Genomic DNA, 16,704 nt, shown 5'->3' with positions numbered 1-16,704 from the left:
CGAGCCCTTGCCTCTCACTCACCACCTAAGGCTGGAGTATTAGAGAGAAATATCTTGGCTTGTTTCAAGTGTTCATCCAAGGCTGGAACCAGCACTGGCTTCCATCGAGTCACATGTCCACTGAAGGTAATCATGTTGAAATGATCCTCTGGTCTGAGGTCATCCAGAATCTTTATTAGGGCTGCCTTGGTCTGAGAGAGCAGGGAAGGAACTTAGTAGAGGAGAAGTTCAGGGAGCAAAGGAAAGAGATTAAGAGGAGTCTCAATTTCAGGGAGTCAAGATATTTATGGGACAGAGAAGGGACATGGAGAGAGACTCAAGGACAGAGAAGATAGATGTGGAGGAGCCTTAGGAGATAGGGAGAGAGTCCAGAGAAGAGAAGGGGAAAGGAATAAGCATTTATATAGTACCTAATATGTGCCAGATTTTGTGCTAAGCTGTATATTTTACAATCTCATTAGATCTTCACAATAACCTTACAAGGGAGAGACTATTATTACCCCTGTTTTACAGTTGAGGGCAAACTTTAAGACTTGCCCAGAGTCATACAACTAATAAGTGCCTGATGCCAGATTTGAGCATAGGTCTTTATGATTCCATGATTAGCACTCTATCCGATGCACCAGTAGCTACCACCATTCTATCTGTCATAGAGATATTAGACTGGTAGAAGTGATGGAGAATCATGTTTAGGAAGGTAAGATAAAAGATGCTCAAAGGGAAGGGAAAGGAGATAGAGGGAAATTCAGTAGGAGGTAGAATGAAGGGGAAGAAGAGTTAGGAGCAGAATGCTCAGGGCTAGAGGATGCTAATTCCTTCCCACTTGACCCATTCCCTGATACATCATAGCAGAGTCAGAGGGATACCTTGGAGTGGGAGTTGATAGAGTGAGTATATGAGAAAAACAGAAAGATAAAGAAGATAATGAACTTGGGTCCTTTCTTGCATGGAGTAGTCTCCAACTCTTTCCCCTTCCCAATCCCACATGCTTCCAGGATACCTCCTTACCTTCTTAATCTTCCTGCCAGCCATGGACCCGCTCTTGTCGATAAGAAAGACTATATTCTTGGGCAAAACAGGCAACTCTGTCGGAGCAAAGTTATGCACGAAGTATCCGTTCTCGATCTATAGCATGGGAAGAGCCATAGGTACCTCTGAAACCCTGTCCTCATTTCCCTTGCCAATAGCCCTACCTCCTGATTCCATTTTTCTCTGACCAAACAAAGCACCAGACACTAAAATTTAGAGAGCTGGTCCCCTTATCTTGTCCCTTGCCCTTTCCTTCACTTGAGAGCAGGAATGCTCTCCTAGTTCATCTCTAAAATATACTCAAAGTAGAAATGCAGAAGAAAAACATGTAATTTATCACTTGTTTAAATGGGTATAGGATTTGGTGTTTTGGTTTTCAAAAGATAAGTCCATTACAAAAATGAACAATATAGAAATCAGTATTACATAATAATACATGTATAAGCCAGTGGAATTGATTGTTGGCTCCAGGAGTAGGGAGGGAAAAGGGGAGGGAAAGAACAGGAATCATATAATCATGGAAAAATACTTAAAAATAAATAAATAAAATCTGCCCAGCCTCCAAGATCCATCTCAAAGCCTGCTCACTGAGCGAGGCATTTCCTGACCACAATACACACGTTTATGTGAACAATTCACTACAGAGATATCTAGCATGAGGGATAGGATCCTCATTTTACAAACCAAGAAATAAAAACCAAGGGATTTTTTTGAAGCTGAGATATAGGGGTGGGAGACAAGAAGCTTGGTCTCTGTCTTTCGAATTCCAGTCCTGGTCAACAGCAGAGAGGGTTGGTTGCCCCTTTATGGGGAGATGGGAAAGAAGAAAAACACTAAAGAAATGGAGTTTCTGGGCTCATCCCACTAAGACTGAGCTGGCAATCCTTTACTCTCCCACTGGTCACCAATTAACCTGAGCAAAGCATCTAGTTCATATTTCCTTTTACTGTAATACAGCACAGAATGCCAGAATGTAAGACCTAAAAGCATCCTCAGGTACTACCTAGTTAGTATAAGCCTTCATTACATAGAAGACAAAATTAAAACCAAGACAGGTAAATGATAACGACATTGGTGTCTCTCAAACTAATTCCCTGAGGGCAAGATCCTGAGCTGAATGTCCTGGATCCCCCTCATGATGCTGGGCACCTAAAGGAGAGTCAACAATATTTGCTGGTAGATTGGTTCCCCAAAGGTCTTCAACGCTGCTAAATTCAAAGGATAAAAAGGGCCTGGCAGCTGCTTTCTTCCCACAGGGTTCCCAGAGCCCACCATTCCCATTGTCAGGTCCCTGTAGTCTTTACCTGAATGCCCCCTGCAGCAGTGCCTCGGTCCACATCATAACGAACAATGAATTTACCATCCACGACTGTGTTCAGCTTCCGGGGCTCCTTCTGCTGCTGGGCCAGAGAAGGCTTGAATGCTATGTGAACCTGGAGGAGAAGAAACTGATGCTGAGAACTTAGCCAAGGAGCCAAAGGTGGTTCTGGATCCTTCTAGTGGCCCAAGAGCTGGGGAAGCAGTAGAATTCCATCTCTAACGATGCCCTTGAGAAGCTGAGAGACTTCTGAAAGAGTGGTTTGCTTACCAGCTAGATAGTTGTTACCCAGATTCCCATGTTCTTCCCTTGATCCTGGCCTTGACATTGAAGGATTATGTGAATGGAAGTGGAAACAACAGGAAGCAAGAAGGCAAATTCTTTCTACTCTCTGTGCACACAGGGGCCTGAAGAACTTGTCATCATATTGATCTGCTCCAACCCCTTTTCCAGTCCAATGCCTCATTTCCTCCTGTCCTTATAATGACTTATTACTAGATTTGGGAGGGAGGGGTCAGAGGGTCTTCTTTCTTCCTTACCTTGAGGCTGAGACCAGAGACAGGATAGTGTCATGGAAAGGGCACACTGGACTTCAAATTAAGAGACCTGGAACCTATCCCCAGTTCTGCCACTGACTTGTGTGTGAACTTGGATTATTTACTTCCTCCAATTATACTTCTATGAGTCTAGGACACTCAAGGCCTCTGGAAATCAAATAAGATAAAGGCTGTGCTATATGGGCTAGGGACCAGACTCTTCCCTCAAGTCTCAGAATCTGACCTCGGTCTTGTTCTGTGTCTTGGTGAGGGCATCTTCAAGATTCTTGGTCATAAAGGTGATATCATTCTCCAGGGAGCTGATGCCCTGAGGCTCAATGATATAGATGTCTACCTGTGGGATAGAGGGGTAAAAGATATGACAAGAATCCTGAAGATCTGGAGAAAATATGCCCAGTCTGAGGAGGAAGAGGATCTGGCCCCTAGGAGCCCCTGATATAAAGAGGTGGGGGAAGGGACACAGACTTCTCTCTGTTGGGGAAGCAGAATGAGTCTATCAAGGCAGGCTTTCTGAAGGAGGTGACTTAGGGTTAAACCTGATTACCTTTAGCTGTTTGACCAGTTGTTGGGGCTGGACCATTAGCATTAGCTCATATTTCCCCAGATGTCTCTTCAACAGCTCCTCATAGACCAATTCAAAGGTGGCATTGGCAGCTGGGTCCACATTGACAGATACATGGAACTGCTCCAGCCTCTTCTCTGTGGTCCTGGGTGGGAGGTTAGCTCCTTAGTGCCATTGGGAATGGACAGTGTAGGCAGGAGAACTTGGGTAGAGCTTGGTCATGAAGAGATTGTTGATAGTGTGGCCATGACCACAGCTTAAATAGATAGGGCAGCAAGTTGTCCTTCTCAACCCCTGTCCCAGACACTTACTCAATGACTCTACCATGCTGACCCCTGGTCATAGCCGCCTTCTCCTTCAACTTCCCTGGGTATGTTACACCATCAATGGTCCTGAGGAGGGAACAAGATTCTTTAGGGAAGGAGTAAGGTCTGGGAGCACTGGGGGGAGAGAAATTCCCTCAAGGATGCTGAGGAAAGAAGGCTGGGGGAACTTAGAAGACTGGATTCTGACCCATCGTGTTACTTAATGTCTACACAATACAACCTCCTATTCTAGATTGTCCTTCTTTATTCTGAACTGTTCCTATACGAATTCTTCGATTTGTTATTTAGAATCCTTTGCCATCTGACTGCAGCCTACATTTCCTGGCTTATTGTATGAATGAAGGGTGTCATTACTTAGGATATTATTCAGGAACAAGCAAGCTTTCACAAAGATATTCAATAACAAACTATTCCTGTGTGGAAGATATATTGGAGAGCGGAGAGAACAGGTGCACAGAGACCAAGCAGAAAGCTTTTGCAAGAATACAGGTAGGAAATGATGAGGTTCTAACTGAGGGTATTGTTCATGTGAGTGAAAAGCAGACAGATGTGAGAGTTGTTGTTGGAGTAGCATCAAGAAGACTTGGCAAATGATAGAAAATGGGGGGATGAGAGAGAGGAAATGCTCAAAGATGACTCTGATTTTGTGAATCTGGGTGACTAGTTAGAACAATGATGGTACCCCCCAAAGAAATAGTGAACATAGGAGGGAGGCCGCCTCATCGTGGAGGTGACCCTCAGTTCTTTTTTTATTTAAATATTTTATTTTTTTAAGAAAAATTTTCCATGGTTACATGATTCCTGTTTTTATTTTCCCCTTCACCCCCCTTTAACCCCTCCCCCCATATCCAACATGTATTTCCACTGCTTTTAACCTGTGTGATCAGTCAAGACTTATTTACATATTATTGATAGTTGCATTGGTGTGGTCATTTAGACCTCAGTTCTTTTTTAAAAGCATTTTATATATAACAATGTATGCATATGTTATATATAACAATGTATGTAACATAATAATATTATATATATGCTTTATTTTAAATATGTAACAAATTATAATAAATATACTTATCCAAGGGAAACAAATTCACATATTAGCGATATCCAAATCTCTATGTCTCATTTCCCCCCTTTCTCTCATCTTCCCTTCCTCCCCAAGAAAGCAGGTAATATGATATAGGTTGTACATATATTATCATATAACATATATTTCCCTGTTCATCATGTTGTGAAAGAAGACAAATAATGCTTACACTAAAGGAAAATTCACAGAGCAAATAAAATAAAGAATAGTATGTTTCAATGTGCATTGGGACTCCACTGTTCCTTCGATGATGGTAGACATCCTTTTTCATCATTAAGTCCCTTGGAATTCTTGCCTTGATGAACATAGTTAAGCCATTCACAGTTCATCATCATACATTATTATTGTTCCTGCTTTTTGTTATTACCATGGGTTCTCGAGGGCTATGCCAGTAAAATGTAATCTCTGAAAGTTCCTATCATACTAGTAAAGCTTCATGTATAGTCCCAGCAATGTACTGAGACTGACTATTTCCTGAGGATCTTCTTAGGGGAGAGACACTCAACACCAATGGACTGTCCATTTGGTGATGAATTCTTTGGCTATAGCAAACTCTGAAACAATAAACCAATAAACAAAGACTCTGAGTCTTGTGTGAGTCTCTTCTGACTCCACAGTGACAGAATGGTGGAGAAGGGTGTGGAGGATGCTAAAAATCAAACAGTTTTTAGACTCTTTAAACTAACATGTGTCTTAATATTCTAAACATAAATTCCCTTCCAGTAATCCATGAATCAACATACTACTAGAGGAGCTTAAGCATAACAATAGTGACATTTGCTTATAAATTAATGTTTTATTTAGGATTTTTGCACCTATATCCATTAATGAAATTGGTTTATATTTAGACCAGAAGGAAGTTGCAGCTAGATGGAAGGATTCTCATAAGCACTTCTTGGAGAAGAAAAAGAAAGGAGTTGGTATGTCATTTCTTTCTCCATTTCATTTGACAGATGAGAAAACTGAACCAAATGGGGTTAAGTGACCTTCCTAAGGTCATACAACTAATAAGTAGCTAAGGCTAAATTCCAGGTTCAGAGGAGATATTCAGAGCAGAATCAGGGAACTTGTTTTCTAGGAGAGAGCTGTCCATCCTTCATGGTCTTTGATTGTGAAGGCTGGGAAGATACCTAGTGATTTGATGGGTTGTTTGGGTTTCTACATTGTTCAATTCAATTCAAAGGAATCAACCAAAGGCATCATCTGTGCAGACGTTAAAGGATGCTGACAAGGGCCACTGGGCTGGTATCTGGAGTATGGCACCTCCTGTTAGACTATTTGTGGATGGCATTCTTGAGCTGGTTGATTGAAAAGTGATATCTTGGCTGCTTTGGATGACAATATTGTGAGCTACTACTGCTCCTATAGAACTTCAAGGATGACCTGTGATATCCAGCAAATGTACACACAGCAAGTGTCACACAATAAGCATTTCTCTGGTGCCGACTATACTCAAGGAACTGTTCTCAGGATGCTGAGGAAGCAGAGAATCTGCAACAAGAATTATATCATGCTACAGAAACTAGGAATACTAAGAACACTCAGAGTCAGAAATGAGGAGGAAGAATAACCAGGCATGAAGAAAAACTCAGGCAAAGGAACAGAGAGGAGAAACAAAATGACAATTTGGGGATGCTGCTAAACCTATTTATATGCTGAAATCTGATAGTCCAATATTTGGATTAATCAAGAAGTCTTTGGATAACTTCCATAGGAATGCAAACAGCTTACTGCCATAGTACCTCTCCTTACCAGAGATGGAATTAGTATGCTACAAAAGAAAGACCACTAGATTTGGATTGAGAGGACCTCAGTTCAAATCCCAGCTCTGCCACTTATCTGTGTAACTGGGAGAAAAGACAGCTAAGTGGCACCAAGTGCACCATAGTGCACTGGAGTCAAGAAGACTTATCTTCTTCAGTTCTAATCTAACCTTAGCCATTTACTAACTATATGACTGTAGCCAAGCAAGCCATTTGCCTCAATTTTCTCATCTGCAAAATGAGTTGGAGAAAGAAATGGCAAGCCACCCCAGGACCTTTGCCAAGAAAACCCCAGTGGGATCATGAATAATCGGGCATGACTTAAAATGATGGAACAATAACAAACTTGTTGTTTGTTTCACTTTTGGGGAGCCTCAGTTTCCTCATCTGTAAAATTAGATTAGACTCTAAGGTATCTTCCAGCTCTGGTTCTATAGCCCTACGAGTATAGGATAATTATTGGTATGCAAATGATAATACAAATAGATATAAATCTAGTCATAGGATTTGATAGCTCCAGGGAATGATAAAAATATGGATTATAAAAAACAGAAAGAGAGTGGCTACAATGAGACTAGTTTTAAGACATGGTGGAGTCTATACCTATCTTCTCTTCTCCCTGGTTACTCCCTCCTAATACCTGGTTATAGTTTAACTGGGGCCTAGGTGGTGGAGGACAAGGTGTCTCCTCCTAGCTTTGCTATTACCTTCTTGGGCACTTTTTTTTGCTCCTTTGCAGTATTGTGTGTGTGTGTTTTCCTTCATTTGAAAGGGACAGGTGTATGTTTATAAAATAAAGATAAATATTATTTTATATAAACATTCATCTTAGAACCAAAAAAAAAGTCCTTTGCATTCTCTTACCCTCAGTCTCGTCATCTGTAAAATGAGATTGTTGGAGCCAAGTCTCTCTGCTTTCTTTTGGCTCCAAAAATACAGTTTCAGAGCCTAGATCTCCACTGAGTGCTAAGCTGGAGGTTCAAGAAAATCTAGGCCCCCTTCAGCTGCATCTTTACTGTGGGGTTTTTAATTCAGGATAAGTATTTCTCTGATTTCCTGCCTCAGGAGACAATGGTCCCAGGCATAGAAAAGCTTTAGGACTCTAGGATTGCACAACAAGCTAAGATGAGACATAATCAGAAATGGTCAAAAGACATGAAGAGGTAGTTTTCAGATGAAGAAATTAAATCTATCTTTAGTCATATAAAATGCAACTATTCACTAGAGGATTGCAAATGAAAACAACTCTGAAGTACCATCTAACACCTATCAGATTGTCTAATATGGCAAAAAAGGAAAATGATAAATGTTGGGGGAGATGTGGGAAAATTGGAACACTAATACACTGTTGGTGGAGCTTTGAACCGAACAGAGCAATTTGGAATCATGATCAAGGGGCCATAAAACTGTGCATACTTTTTGACCCAGCAATACCACTACTTGGTCAAAAGAGATCAAAGAGAAGGGAAAAGGACCTACTCATCAAAGATATTTGTGGCAGTTCTTTTTTGTGGGTGGCAAAATAAAACTAGAAACTAAAGGGAGGTTCATCAATTGGGGAATGGCTGAATAAGTTGTAGGATATTTCATCATGGGATACCATTGTTCCATAAGAAATTATGAACAGGATGATCATAAAAAACCTGTAAAGACTTATATGAAATGATGCAAAGTGAAGTGAGCAGAACCAGAACATTGTACACAGTAACACAATAATGTATGATGATCAACTGTGAAAAACTTAACTATCATCAGCAATGCAAGGATCCAAGACAATTCCAAGGGACTCATGGCAAAAAAGTTATCCACTACCAGAGAAGGAACTGTTGGGTCTAAATGAAGATTGAAGCATATTTTTTCTTTGAGTGATATGTGTCTTCTTTCACAACATGATGAACATGGAAATACATATTGCATGTATAACCTATATCATGTTACCTGCCATCTCAGGGAGAGGAGAGAAAATAGAAGGGAGAGAACATGGATCACAAAATGTCAGAAAAATTATTAAAATTGTATTGACATGCAATCTGGAAAAATATAAAATAAAAATTTAAAAGAGGCATAATCAGGCTTTGAGATCTTCTCAAGTCTCCATAAAGAGGGCAAGGCTCCAACTAGCATACACCATATACCATGGCATGGCCAGAATGGTCCATTTGGTTAACAGTCTGCTGGGTTAGGTCAGAGGCAAGAATTTGGTCTCATTTTTAAATAGACTAAAGTATTGCCCACTCCAGAGAGAGGCTGATATACTCTGGCAGCAGCAGAATGAGGGTCTTAAAATGGCTCCTATTCCTTCCTCCTCTAGCCTAGGCATAGAATCAGGGATCTTTGCTTCAGAGAACATTAAAAGGAAATCCAGAAGTTAATTCAGCCTCCTATCTCTAAGCTAGAATGCCATTTGGCCCATTCTGGCCAGGGGACTCACTTCCCTAAATTTCATCTCCCATCTTCATCCTTCCTTCAGATGATTCTTGACAATGTTCTCCCACCCTCTCTCTTTGACAATTCTTGTAATATGTACCAGGTCCTAAACCAATGGAGATTAATTGAGTCTTAGTCATCCAGTCAGTGCTTATGCTATCTTATCTTCAATACCCAAAACAGTAAAACCATACCTGTCATATGTACCAGGTATATGTACCTGCCCCCATTTCCTACTGTGACCCTGGCAGTCAGGCAGGGAAGGATGGACAAAGAGTTCTCTACCTCACTGTAAACATTACAAAATGTTATCTGGAACCAGTTCAAGGACAGGAAAGGGGAGAAGAGGAAGAGAGGGAAGACCCTCTGTTCTAGGCAGGATGAGAAATACTCTTTTCTATCCCTCACTGTCTCCTTATCTCCTCCTCTCCTCTCTCTTAACTCTTTCCACCCCCACCAGTAAAAAGCTTGGGATGATACTCTCTTTTCTCTAGGTTTTCTCTTTTCCCTCCTGGTTTTCTTCCTACTTGTCTGACTACTCCTTCTCAAGGCTCCTTTGCTGTATCTTAAGCAAGTCATGCCCACTAACTTTGAGTGTCCCCCAAGACTCTGTCCTGACCTCTCTTCTCTTTCTATACAGTTTTGCTTAGTGAGCCCATCAATTTCTATGGATTCAATTTTTACTTCAATGATTCCCAGATTCATCTAACATCTCTTCTGACTTCTAGTCTCTAAATTCCAAGAGTCTACTGGATTTATCAAACTAGATGACCAATAAATTGCTTAAAATGAACATGTCCAAAATTGAACTCATGATCTTTCCCTCCAAACCTCCTGCTATTGCTGTTAAAGGTAATACTATTCACCCAGTCATCCAGGCTTGCAACCTTGCTGTCACCCTCAACTCTTCATTCTTTCCTACCTATTCCAATCATTTTCTAAATACTGTCAAATCTGCATTTGCAGCATCTCTCATATTACAGACCTTTCTCTCTTTTTATGGAACTACCATCTTGATGCGAACTCTCATTACTGCATGCCTGAACTCTAACAATACCTTCATGTTGGTCTTGCCTCTAGTTTCTTCCCCTCACTGTAGTCCATCCTTCTCTCAGATGTGAAATTGATCTTCTTAAAGTCCAGGTTTGACCATATCACACACACCTACACTGAAAAGTCCTACTGGCTCCCTATTACCTCCAGGATATTAAAAAAAACCCTGTCTGGCTATTTAAAAAAACCTTCACCTTCTATCTTGGGTTGATGCTAAAAATTGTTTCCAAGAAAGAAAGGCAGTAAAGGCTAGACAATTGGGATTAGGCAATTTGGCCAGGGCCACACAGCCATGAAACATGTGAGGTCAGATTTGAACCCAGGACCTTTCATCTCCATTCCTGACTCTCTATCCATTGAACCATCTAGCTGCTGTACCCCTTACCATTTGGCTTTTAAAGCCTTTCATAGCTTGATCCCTTCTCCACCTTTCTAGTCTTCTTTCACCTTGCTTCTCCTCACATACTCTACAGGTCCAATGTCACCGACTTCCTTGCACAAGGCACTCCATCTCCTAACTCCACGTAGTTTCACTGGCTTTGAATGCTCTCCCTCTTCTTTTCTCTGACTTTCTCCAAGTCTCACCTAAAATCTACCTTCTATAAGAAGCCTTTGCTGGCGCCCCTTGATGACAGCTAATCACTTCCACATGCTATTGCTTTCCATCAACTCTACATCTTAAATGTGCATGTTTACATACTGTCTTTCCCATTAGATGGTGAATTCCTTGAGAGTAGGGACTGATTTTGACATTCTCTGTATCTTCAGCAATTAGTATAGTTCCTGGCACATAGTAAGAGCTTCATAAATTCTAGTTGACTATCTTCAGAAAGGAGAAAGTGGTAAAGGGCTTGACGCAGAAAGAGAAAGGAAATCTTGGAGAAAGGAGTAGCCCAAATAGGGAGGCAACAATAGAATTCTAGAGGAGAAAGGGACCTCAGACACTTTCCCTGGATCATTTCTCTTCCTTTGCCTTCAGAGATGTCATATTCTTGGTTGCCCTACCACCTCTTTAACTACTCTTTTGCTATCTATTTCCCTGACTTCCCATGTTCTTTTTTTTTTAAAGCAAACAAACCCTTAACTTCTGTCTTAGAATCAAAACTGTGCATTGGTTCCAAGGAAGAAGAATAGTAAGGGCTGGACAATGACGGTTAAGTGACTTGCCTAAAGCCATATAATTAGGAAGTGTCTGAGACCAAATTTGAACCCAGGTCCTCCTATCTCTTGGCTTGGCTCTCTATCCACAAAGCCACCTAGCTATCCCCACCCCACCCATTTTCTTCTTGAACAAATGAGACATCTGTTTGGAAGTAAGGTAGGAGGATGGACTCAATGATTTCCAACACGATTGCTTCCTGAGGGTATTATCTATCCTTGGTTCTCTTCCTTCTCCTTGTCAATCTCATTTACTCAAAGGGCTTGAATCACCACTACTATGTGGATGATGCTCAGACCAGATCTGCAGCCCTGACCACTCTATTGATCCTCATCTCCATCTCCCTTAAGGCCATCTCTACCTGCATGTCCCATCTACACCTCAAGTTCATAATGTCCCTATACTGAGCTCACTATTTTCCCTCCCACACCTGCTCCTCCTTGTCATTCATCATTTTTCTCTGCTTACCATTTACTCAGCTGCTTATATTTGTAACTTTGGGATTATCTTTAAGTGTTCTCTCACTTCTCATAGTCTATTTGTTACTAAGCCTCATTTAGTCTACCTTGAAATATCTATCTCTCATTCTTTCCTTCTCACTCATACCACTAATATCCTAGGACAAGCCCAAGTATGTGTCATGTAAGCTCCCTGTGGGCAGGATCACCTGAGTTCTATTTCCTCAGCCTCTAGAACAGAAACCTGTACAGAATAGATACTTTAAAAACATTGATCAAGATCTGGCACAAGAAAAACAAGCTGGAATTATGTTAAGTGACTAAAATGGCTATGCGCTTTGACTCAGAGGTTCTATCCTAGGCATGTACTCCAAGGAGATAAAAATAGAAACAAAGGACCTATACAACTAAAATAGTTATAGAAGCATTTTTATAATAGCAAAGAAGTGGAAGTATGTAACTATCCATTATTTGGGGAATGGCCAACAAGTTGAGTACATGGAATATTACTGTGTTATAAGAAATGATGAATATGAAAAATACAGAAAAGTGCAAGAAAACTTAAATGAATAGATACAAATCCAGCAGAATCAAGTAAACAATAACAACGACTAAAACAATGCAAAAGGGAAGAACAAAAGTAAACTGAATTCTGTGGGATTATAATAACTAAACTTAAAATTGAATAAGAGATGTTAGAATGCACCTGCCTTCTTTCTTTGCAAAATTGAAGGACTATGCCTGGGGATCTGCATCTAACACCAAATTGGTTACTGGAGTTGGTTAGGTTTGTTGAACCTTTTTCTCTTTCTTTATTTGTTATAAGGGATGCCTCTCTGGGTTGGGATGGGAAATATATTGGGAAATAAAGGAGATATGAAAACAAAATGATATATAAAAAGTTTTAAGGAAATCGGCTACTAGAGTTTAATCTTTTACTCCATATAAGAGTGAACTCTACATCTATGAGGATGAAAATTCCTGAACTGAGAGGAGAAACTTGGGTTGATAGCATTTGGATAAGGATAAAAGGAGAGATTCCTGAAAGGTATTCATTCAGCCTCTTCTTGACTACTTTCAATGATGGAGAACTTACTGCCACTAGAGAGAGCTCATTCCACTGCTGGAAATGCTCTGATTGGCAGAAAATTCTCCTCCCTGTTGAGGGTTTCTTGTAAATTTCAATCTACGTTCCTTAATTTAACCCCATAGAATCACATAGACCAGTGGTGACAAAACTATGGCACGTGTGCCAAAAGGACACACAGAGTCCTCTCTGTGGGCATGCCTGCAATTGTCCCCCAGAGTTCATTACTAGAAAACCAGAGGGACTCGGACAGAGCTGTTCCTCTCCCTCAATCCATTTTCTTGAGGATATTCCTCACTTCACTCTCCCCACTCTGCCTAGCAGCCCAGTGGGAGCACTTCTTCCCTCTCCTGTCTGGGGTAAGGTGGGGTGATGGTGGGGCTCACATGCTACATGAGGATGTGACATATATGGCAACCTATTAAATCTGTGGTGAAGTTGATTTCCATAGTGTGATTGGAGAGGAGCTAGGTTTGAGGGTAGCACAGCCCATTAATGTGGCACATAGCTAGAGGGAAGCAGAACTGGAAGGGAGCAGAGCACTTGGACCTCTTTCCTTTCCCTCTCTGCACACCCCTCTCATCACCTGCCCCTCTGCTCAGCAGCCCAATGGGAGCACTTCTTCCCTCCATGTCTGGGGCAAGGTGGGGGCTGGAAGCAAGGTGAGGGTTGAGGGAGAAGCACTTGGTCTTGGGGGGTAGGCACAGTATTCAGTCTGGAGGGGTACAGGAACCAGCACTCCATCTCTAAAAGTTTCACCATCATTGACTAGACCAAGCCAGGTATATCTTACTTATAATATCCCTTCAATGACCCAAAGCCAACTGTCATATTGTTCTAACTCTTCACTTCTCCAGGCTAAACATTACGATTCCTTCAACATATTTTCCTCTGTCCTGATTTCCAAATCTAGGAGCTTTCTTGGTCCTTTGCCTCTACTCCAGATTGTCAATGTCCTCTCACCAAAATAGGGTGCCCAGAAATAAATACAATATTCCAGATGTGACCTGACCAAAACAGAAGGTAGAAATATTATTTCCTTCATTGTACCCAATGCCTCTCTTAATACTGCCTCAAATTGTGTTGATATTTTGACTGCTATATTAATTTTTATTAAACTTACAGTCCACTTAGACTCCCAGACTCTTGTACATGTACAGACACTTCTTTTAACTCAAGTTCCAAGGCATGTTTATTCCTGTTCTATTTCTATTAGAATCTATCTCTGTTAATATTTTAACTGCTGGTTTCAACTCATTCTCATTTTTCTGGTCAGTCATGATCATTTGGAAGCTTGATTTTTCTGTTGTCCAATATATTACCCACTTATCTCACCTTTATAGCATCTGCAAAGTCACTAAACAATCCTCTATGTCTTCATATATGTCATTGATAGAAATTTGTTCAGAACACAGAGACTAAAATTTTAACCAGGCAAATAAGTTTCTCAGATAATTTTTTAGGCAGAAAGACCTCCAACAGATATCTAGATAGATGGCATTCCCTATTATTATTCTATCTTGCATCTGTACCAGTTTCATGATCTGTAGGCAGCCTGATGAAACAGAAAGAGCACCAATATGTATTTAGAAAATGTGTGTTCAAGGTCACTCTGGACACTTTATTGTTACATAACCTTGTGAATATAATTTAATTTCTCTAAAACTTTGTTTCTTTAGCTGCAAAGTCAGAGTATCAATAGCAATATTTGCAATGAATATCTCTAACAATTGTTGTAAGAACAATATTCTAAATAAAATTAAATTACTATTGGAATCTATTACTATTAGAAAAGTATCATCTATGCCTTCCCTCTGGCCAGAAAGCTTGTACTATATTCCTGTAGAGAGATAGCTCTCCTATTTCTCTTTCCATTTGTCCTAATCTAAATTTCTATATCTAAATTTCTTTCTTGGGTCCAAGGATTTCCATACAGATACAGATTCTCAGATTAATTTTTTAAATATTAGGTTTGGTGTTGCCATACAACACTCTAGTCATGAATCTTATCCCACCATCTCAGTCATATGATTTATTTCTTGTGCTAAAATGTCAAATTCACTTTGTTCATTATCCATATTCTGAACATTAGTGTTTCTGAACCAGGCCATAAGCCTTGTTCTTAATATTTTTTTTACAGGGGATTTGGGGAATAGAGAATGTTGTAGAATGAAAGGAATTGGAGATTGTTGAGAATTAGTACCTACATGGAGAAGTTGGTAATGAAGGCTTTTGGGGGCATCTCCACCTGGAAGGTGGCCTGTTGGGCTTTTTTAGCCCTATTGACCACAATGCTGGTGATGGTGGTGCGGGAAAATCGTGATATGATCCTGGTGTCCATGGTGAAACTGTAGATTTCGATGCCATCCTAGGGTATGAATAATACCAGAAGAAGGAGAAACAGTAGAATCATTTTTGATAGTCTCTTCTCTGCTAGTTCTCAGTTCTTCCCCTAAAGCAGATAATTTCTTGACTCTGCCCAGCCAATTACAAATCAGTTAGTTACTATGGGCATGAGGTAACAGATAGTTCAGTTTAGCCCATTTCCATTACTAAGGACACAATCTAGGAATAGGGAAAAAGTGAAAAGTTTGAGCTGCATTAAGATATTTAGGTTCTAGTCCCGGCTATGCTGACTTATTTGGCAATTTGGGCCAAGTCTTTTCATTTTCTGAGTCTTGATCTCTTATTCTTGAAAAAGGGGTGAATGAAACCTCTGCTAGTCTCTCATCAAAGGCTAATGGTAGTACAGATAGATGTAGGTTAAAAATGTTTTGGGAATGAGCACAAAGCCTTTGAAAACAAGACTTCTTCCCTTTCTGCCCTTGTGAAGTACCATTCTCTGAATAGGGAAGCCAAGCTCAGGTCAAGTGTCCAGGGTTTATGGTAGAGCTGCTCCATTTCCCTAGGACAGATTTCCCTCAGTGATCCAAGGTCTAAGGCAATCTTGTTCTGGGCTTCTGTAGAGACATATCACCAAATTTCTGGGATATTTAAGCCCCCCACCCACCCTCTGCCACTATCACCATACACACAACCACCACTACCATTAATTCCCCCTATTACACTCATTTTCAGATCCCTGGGATACCCTTTCTAGACCCCCCTTCCAGAACCCAAATGCTCCTCCAGATAAATACAGCAATGCACACACTGATACCCTCCTATTCCCATATAGGCACACAGCCATACAAACACACATCCAAACATTTGTACCAGTAGAAGCTCACAAATATGCCATCATACATACTCATGAACACAGACAAGTACCTCCTGGGCAGCAATGGGGCTGAGGGAGGCCAGCAGAAGGAGAATGGTCAGTAGCAGGTTATGGGTTAGAGCCTCCATCCTGGTTGTGTAGGGATAGGAGGGGCCAGAATTTAGAAGCTTCTATGAATTAGTAACTCTCCCTTCCTTTACCTGGTCCCCTCTCTAACCCTTGGGGGTAGATTCTAGGAAGCTGGTCCCAAAGTGGTAGATATTTACTAACCAAATACAATAGTTCAGGATAAATTGCCAGGTTCCACCTCCCAGAGAGCCTTTGATCTATTGAGAAATACCTTCCCTTCCTCCCCCAGCAGGAAGGCAGACTTTTCTGCACTGACGATGGTCAAACCCATTGACCTTCCTGTTCTCAGTCATGTTCTCTGGGTCACAGGCCTCTTTCTTAACTCCATCACTTTGACTAGGTCACACAGGGATGGGAGAGAGTGATGTAGAGAAAGAGGAATACTGGGCTTGAAACATATTCAAAAGGGAATAATGTCAAGGTCGATTCAACTCAATACAAAAATATTTGTAGCATTTAGGGGCAGCTCCCAACTTCCAAGGCAGGTCCCCCAGAGGAGATCTAGCTTAGGTTTGAAGTATTATGTGGGTCT

The 16,704-nt window shown here is 40.8% G+C and overlaps 1 protein-coding gene across 1 annotated transcript in view; it reads right to left on the bottom strand.

Annotated features, from left to right (window-relative positions):
• The window catches only part of ITIH4 (inter-alpha-trypsin inhibitor heavy chain 4), a 32,788-nt gene extending 16,617 nt beyond the window's left edge, over positions 1-16,171 (bottom strand). The window contains exons 1-8 of the mRNA XM_044673106.1: positions 16,094-16,171; positions 15,031-15,191; positions 3,778-3,858; positions 3,449-3,611; positions 3,128-3,238; positions 2,334-2,462; positions 1,009-1,125; positions 23-191 (exon numbers count right to left, since the gene is read on the bottom strand). Coding sequence (XP_044529041.1) covers positions 23-191; positions 1,009-1,125; positions 2,334-2,462; positions 3,128-3,238; positions 3,449-3,611; positions 3,778-3,858; positions 15,031-15,191; positions 16,094-16,171 — 1,009 coding nt within the window. The remainder of the gene's footprint in view (positions 1-22; positions 192-1,008; positions 1,126-2,333; positions 2,463-3,127; positions 3,239-3,448; positions 3,612-3,777; positions 3,859-15,030; positions 15,192-16,093) is intronic.
• Between the last annotated feature and the right edge of the window lie 533 nt (positions 16,172-16,704).

This window comes from Gracilinanus agilis, chromosome 1 (assembly GCF_016433145.1).
Source record: "Gracilinanus agilis isolate LMUSP501 chromosome 1, AgileGrace, whole genome shotgun sequence".
NCBI classification, from domain to species: Eukaryota; Metazoa; Chordata; class Mammalia; order Didelphimorphia; family Didelphidae; genus Gracilinanus; species Gracilinanus agilis.
The sequence above is the reverse complement of the archived record's forward strand: the minus strand, read 5'-3'. Positions and strand labels throughout refer to the sequence as shown.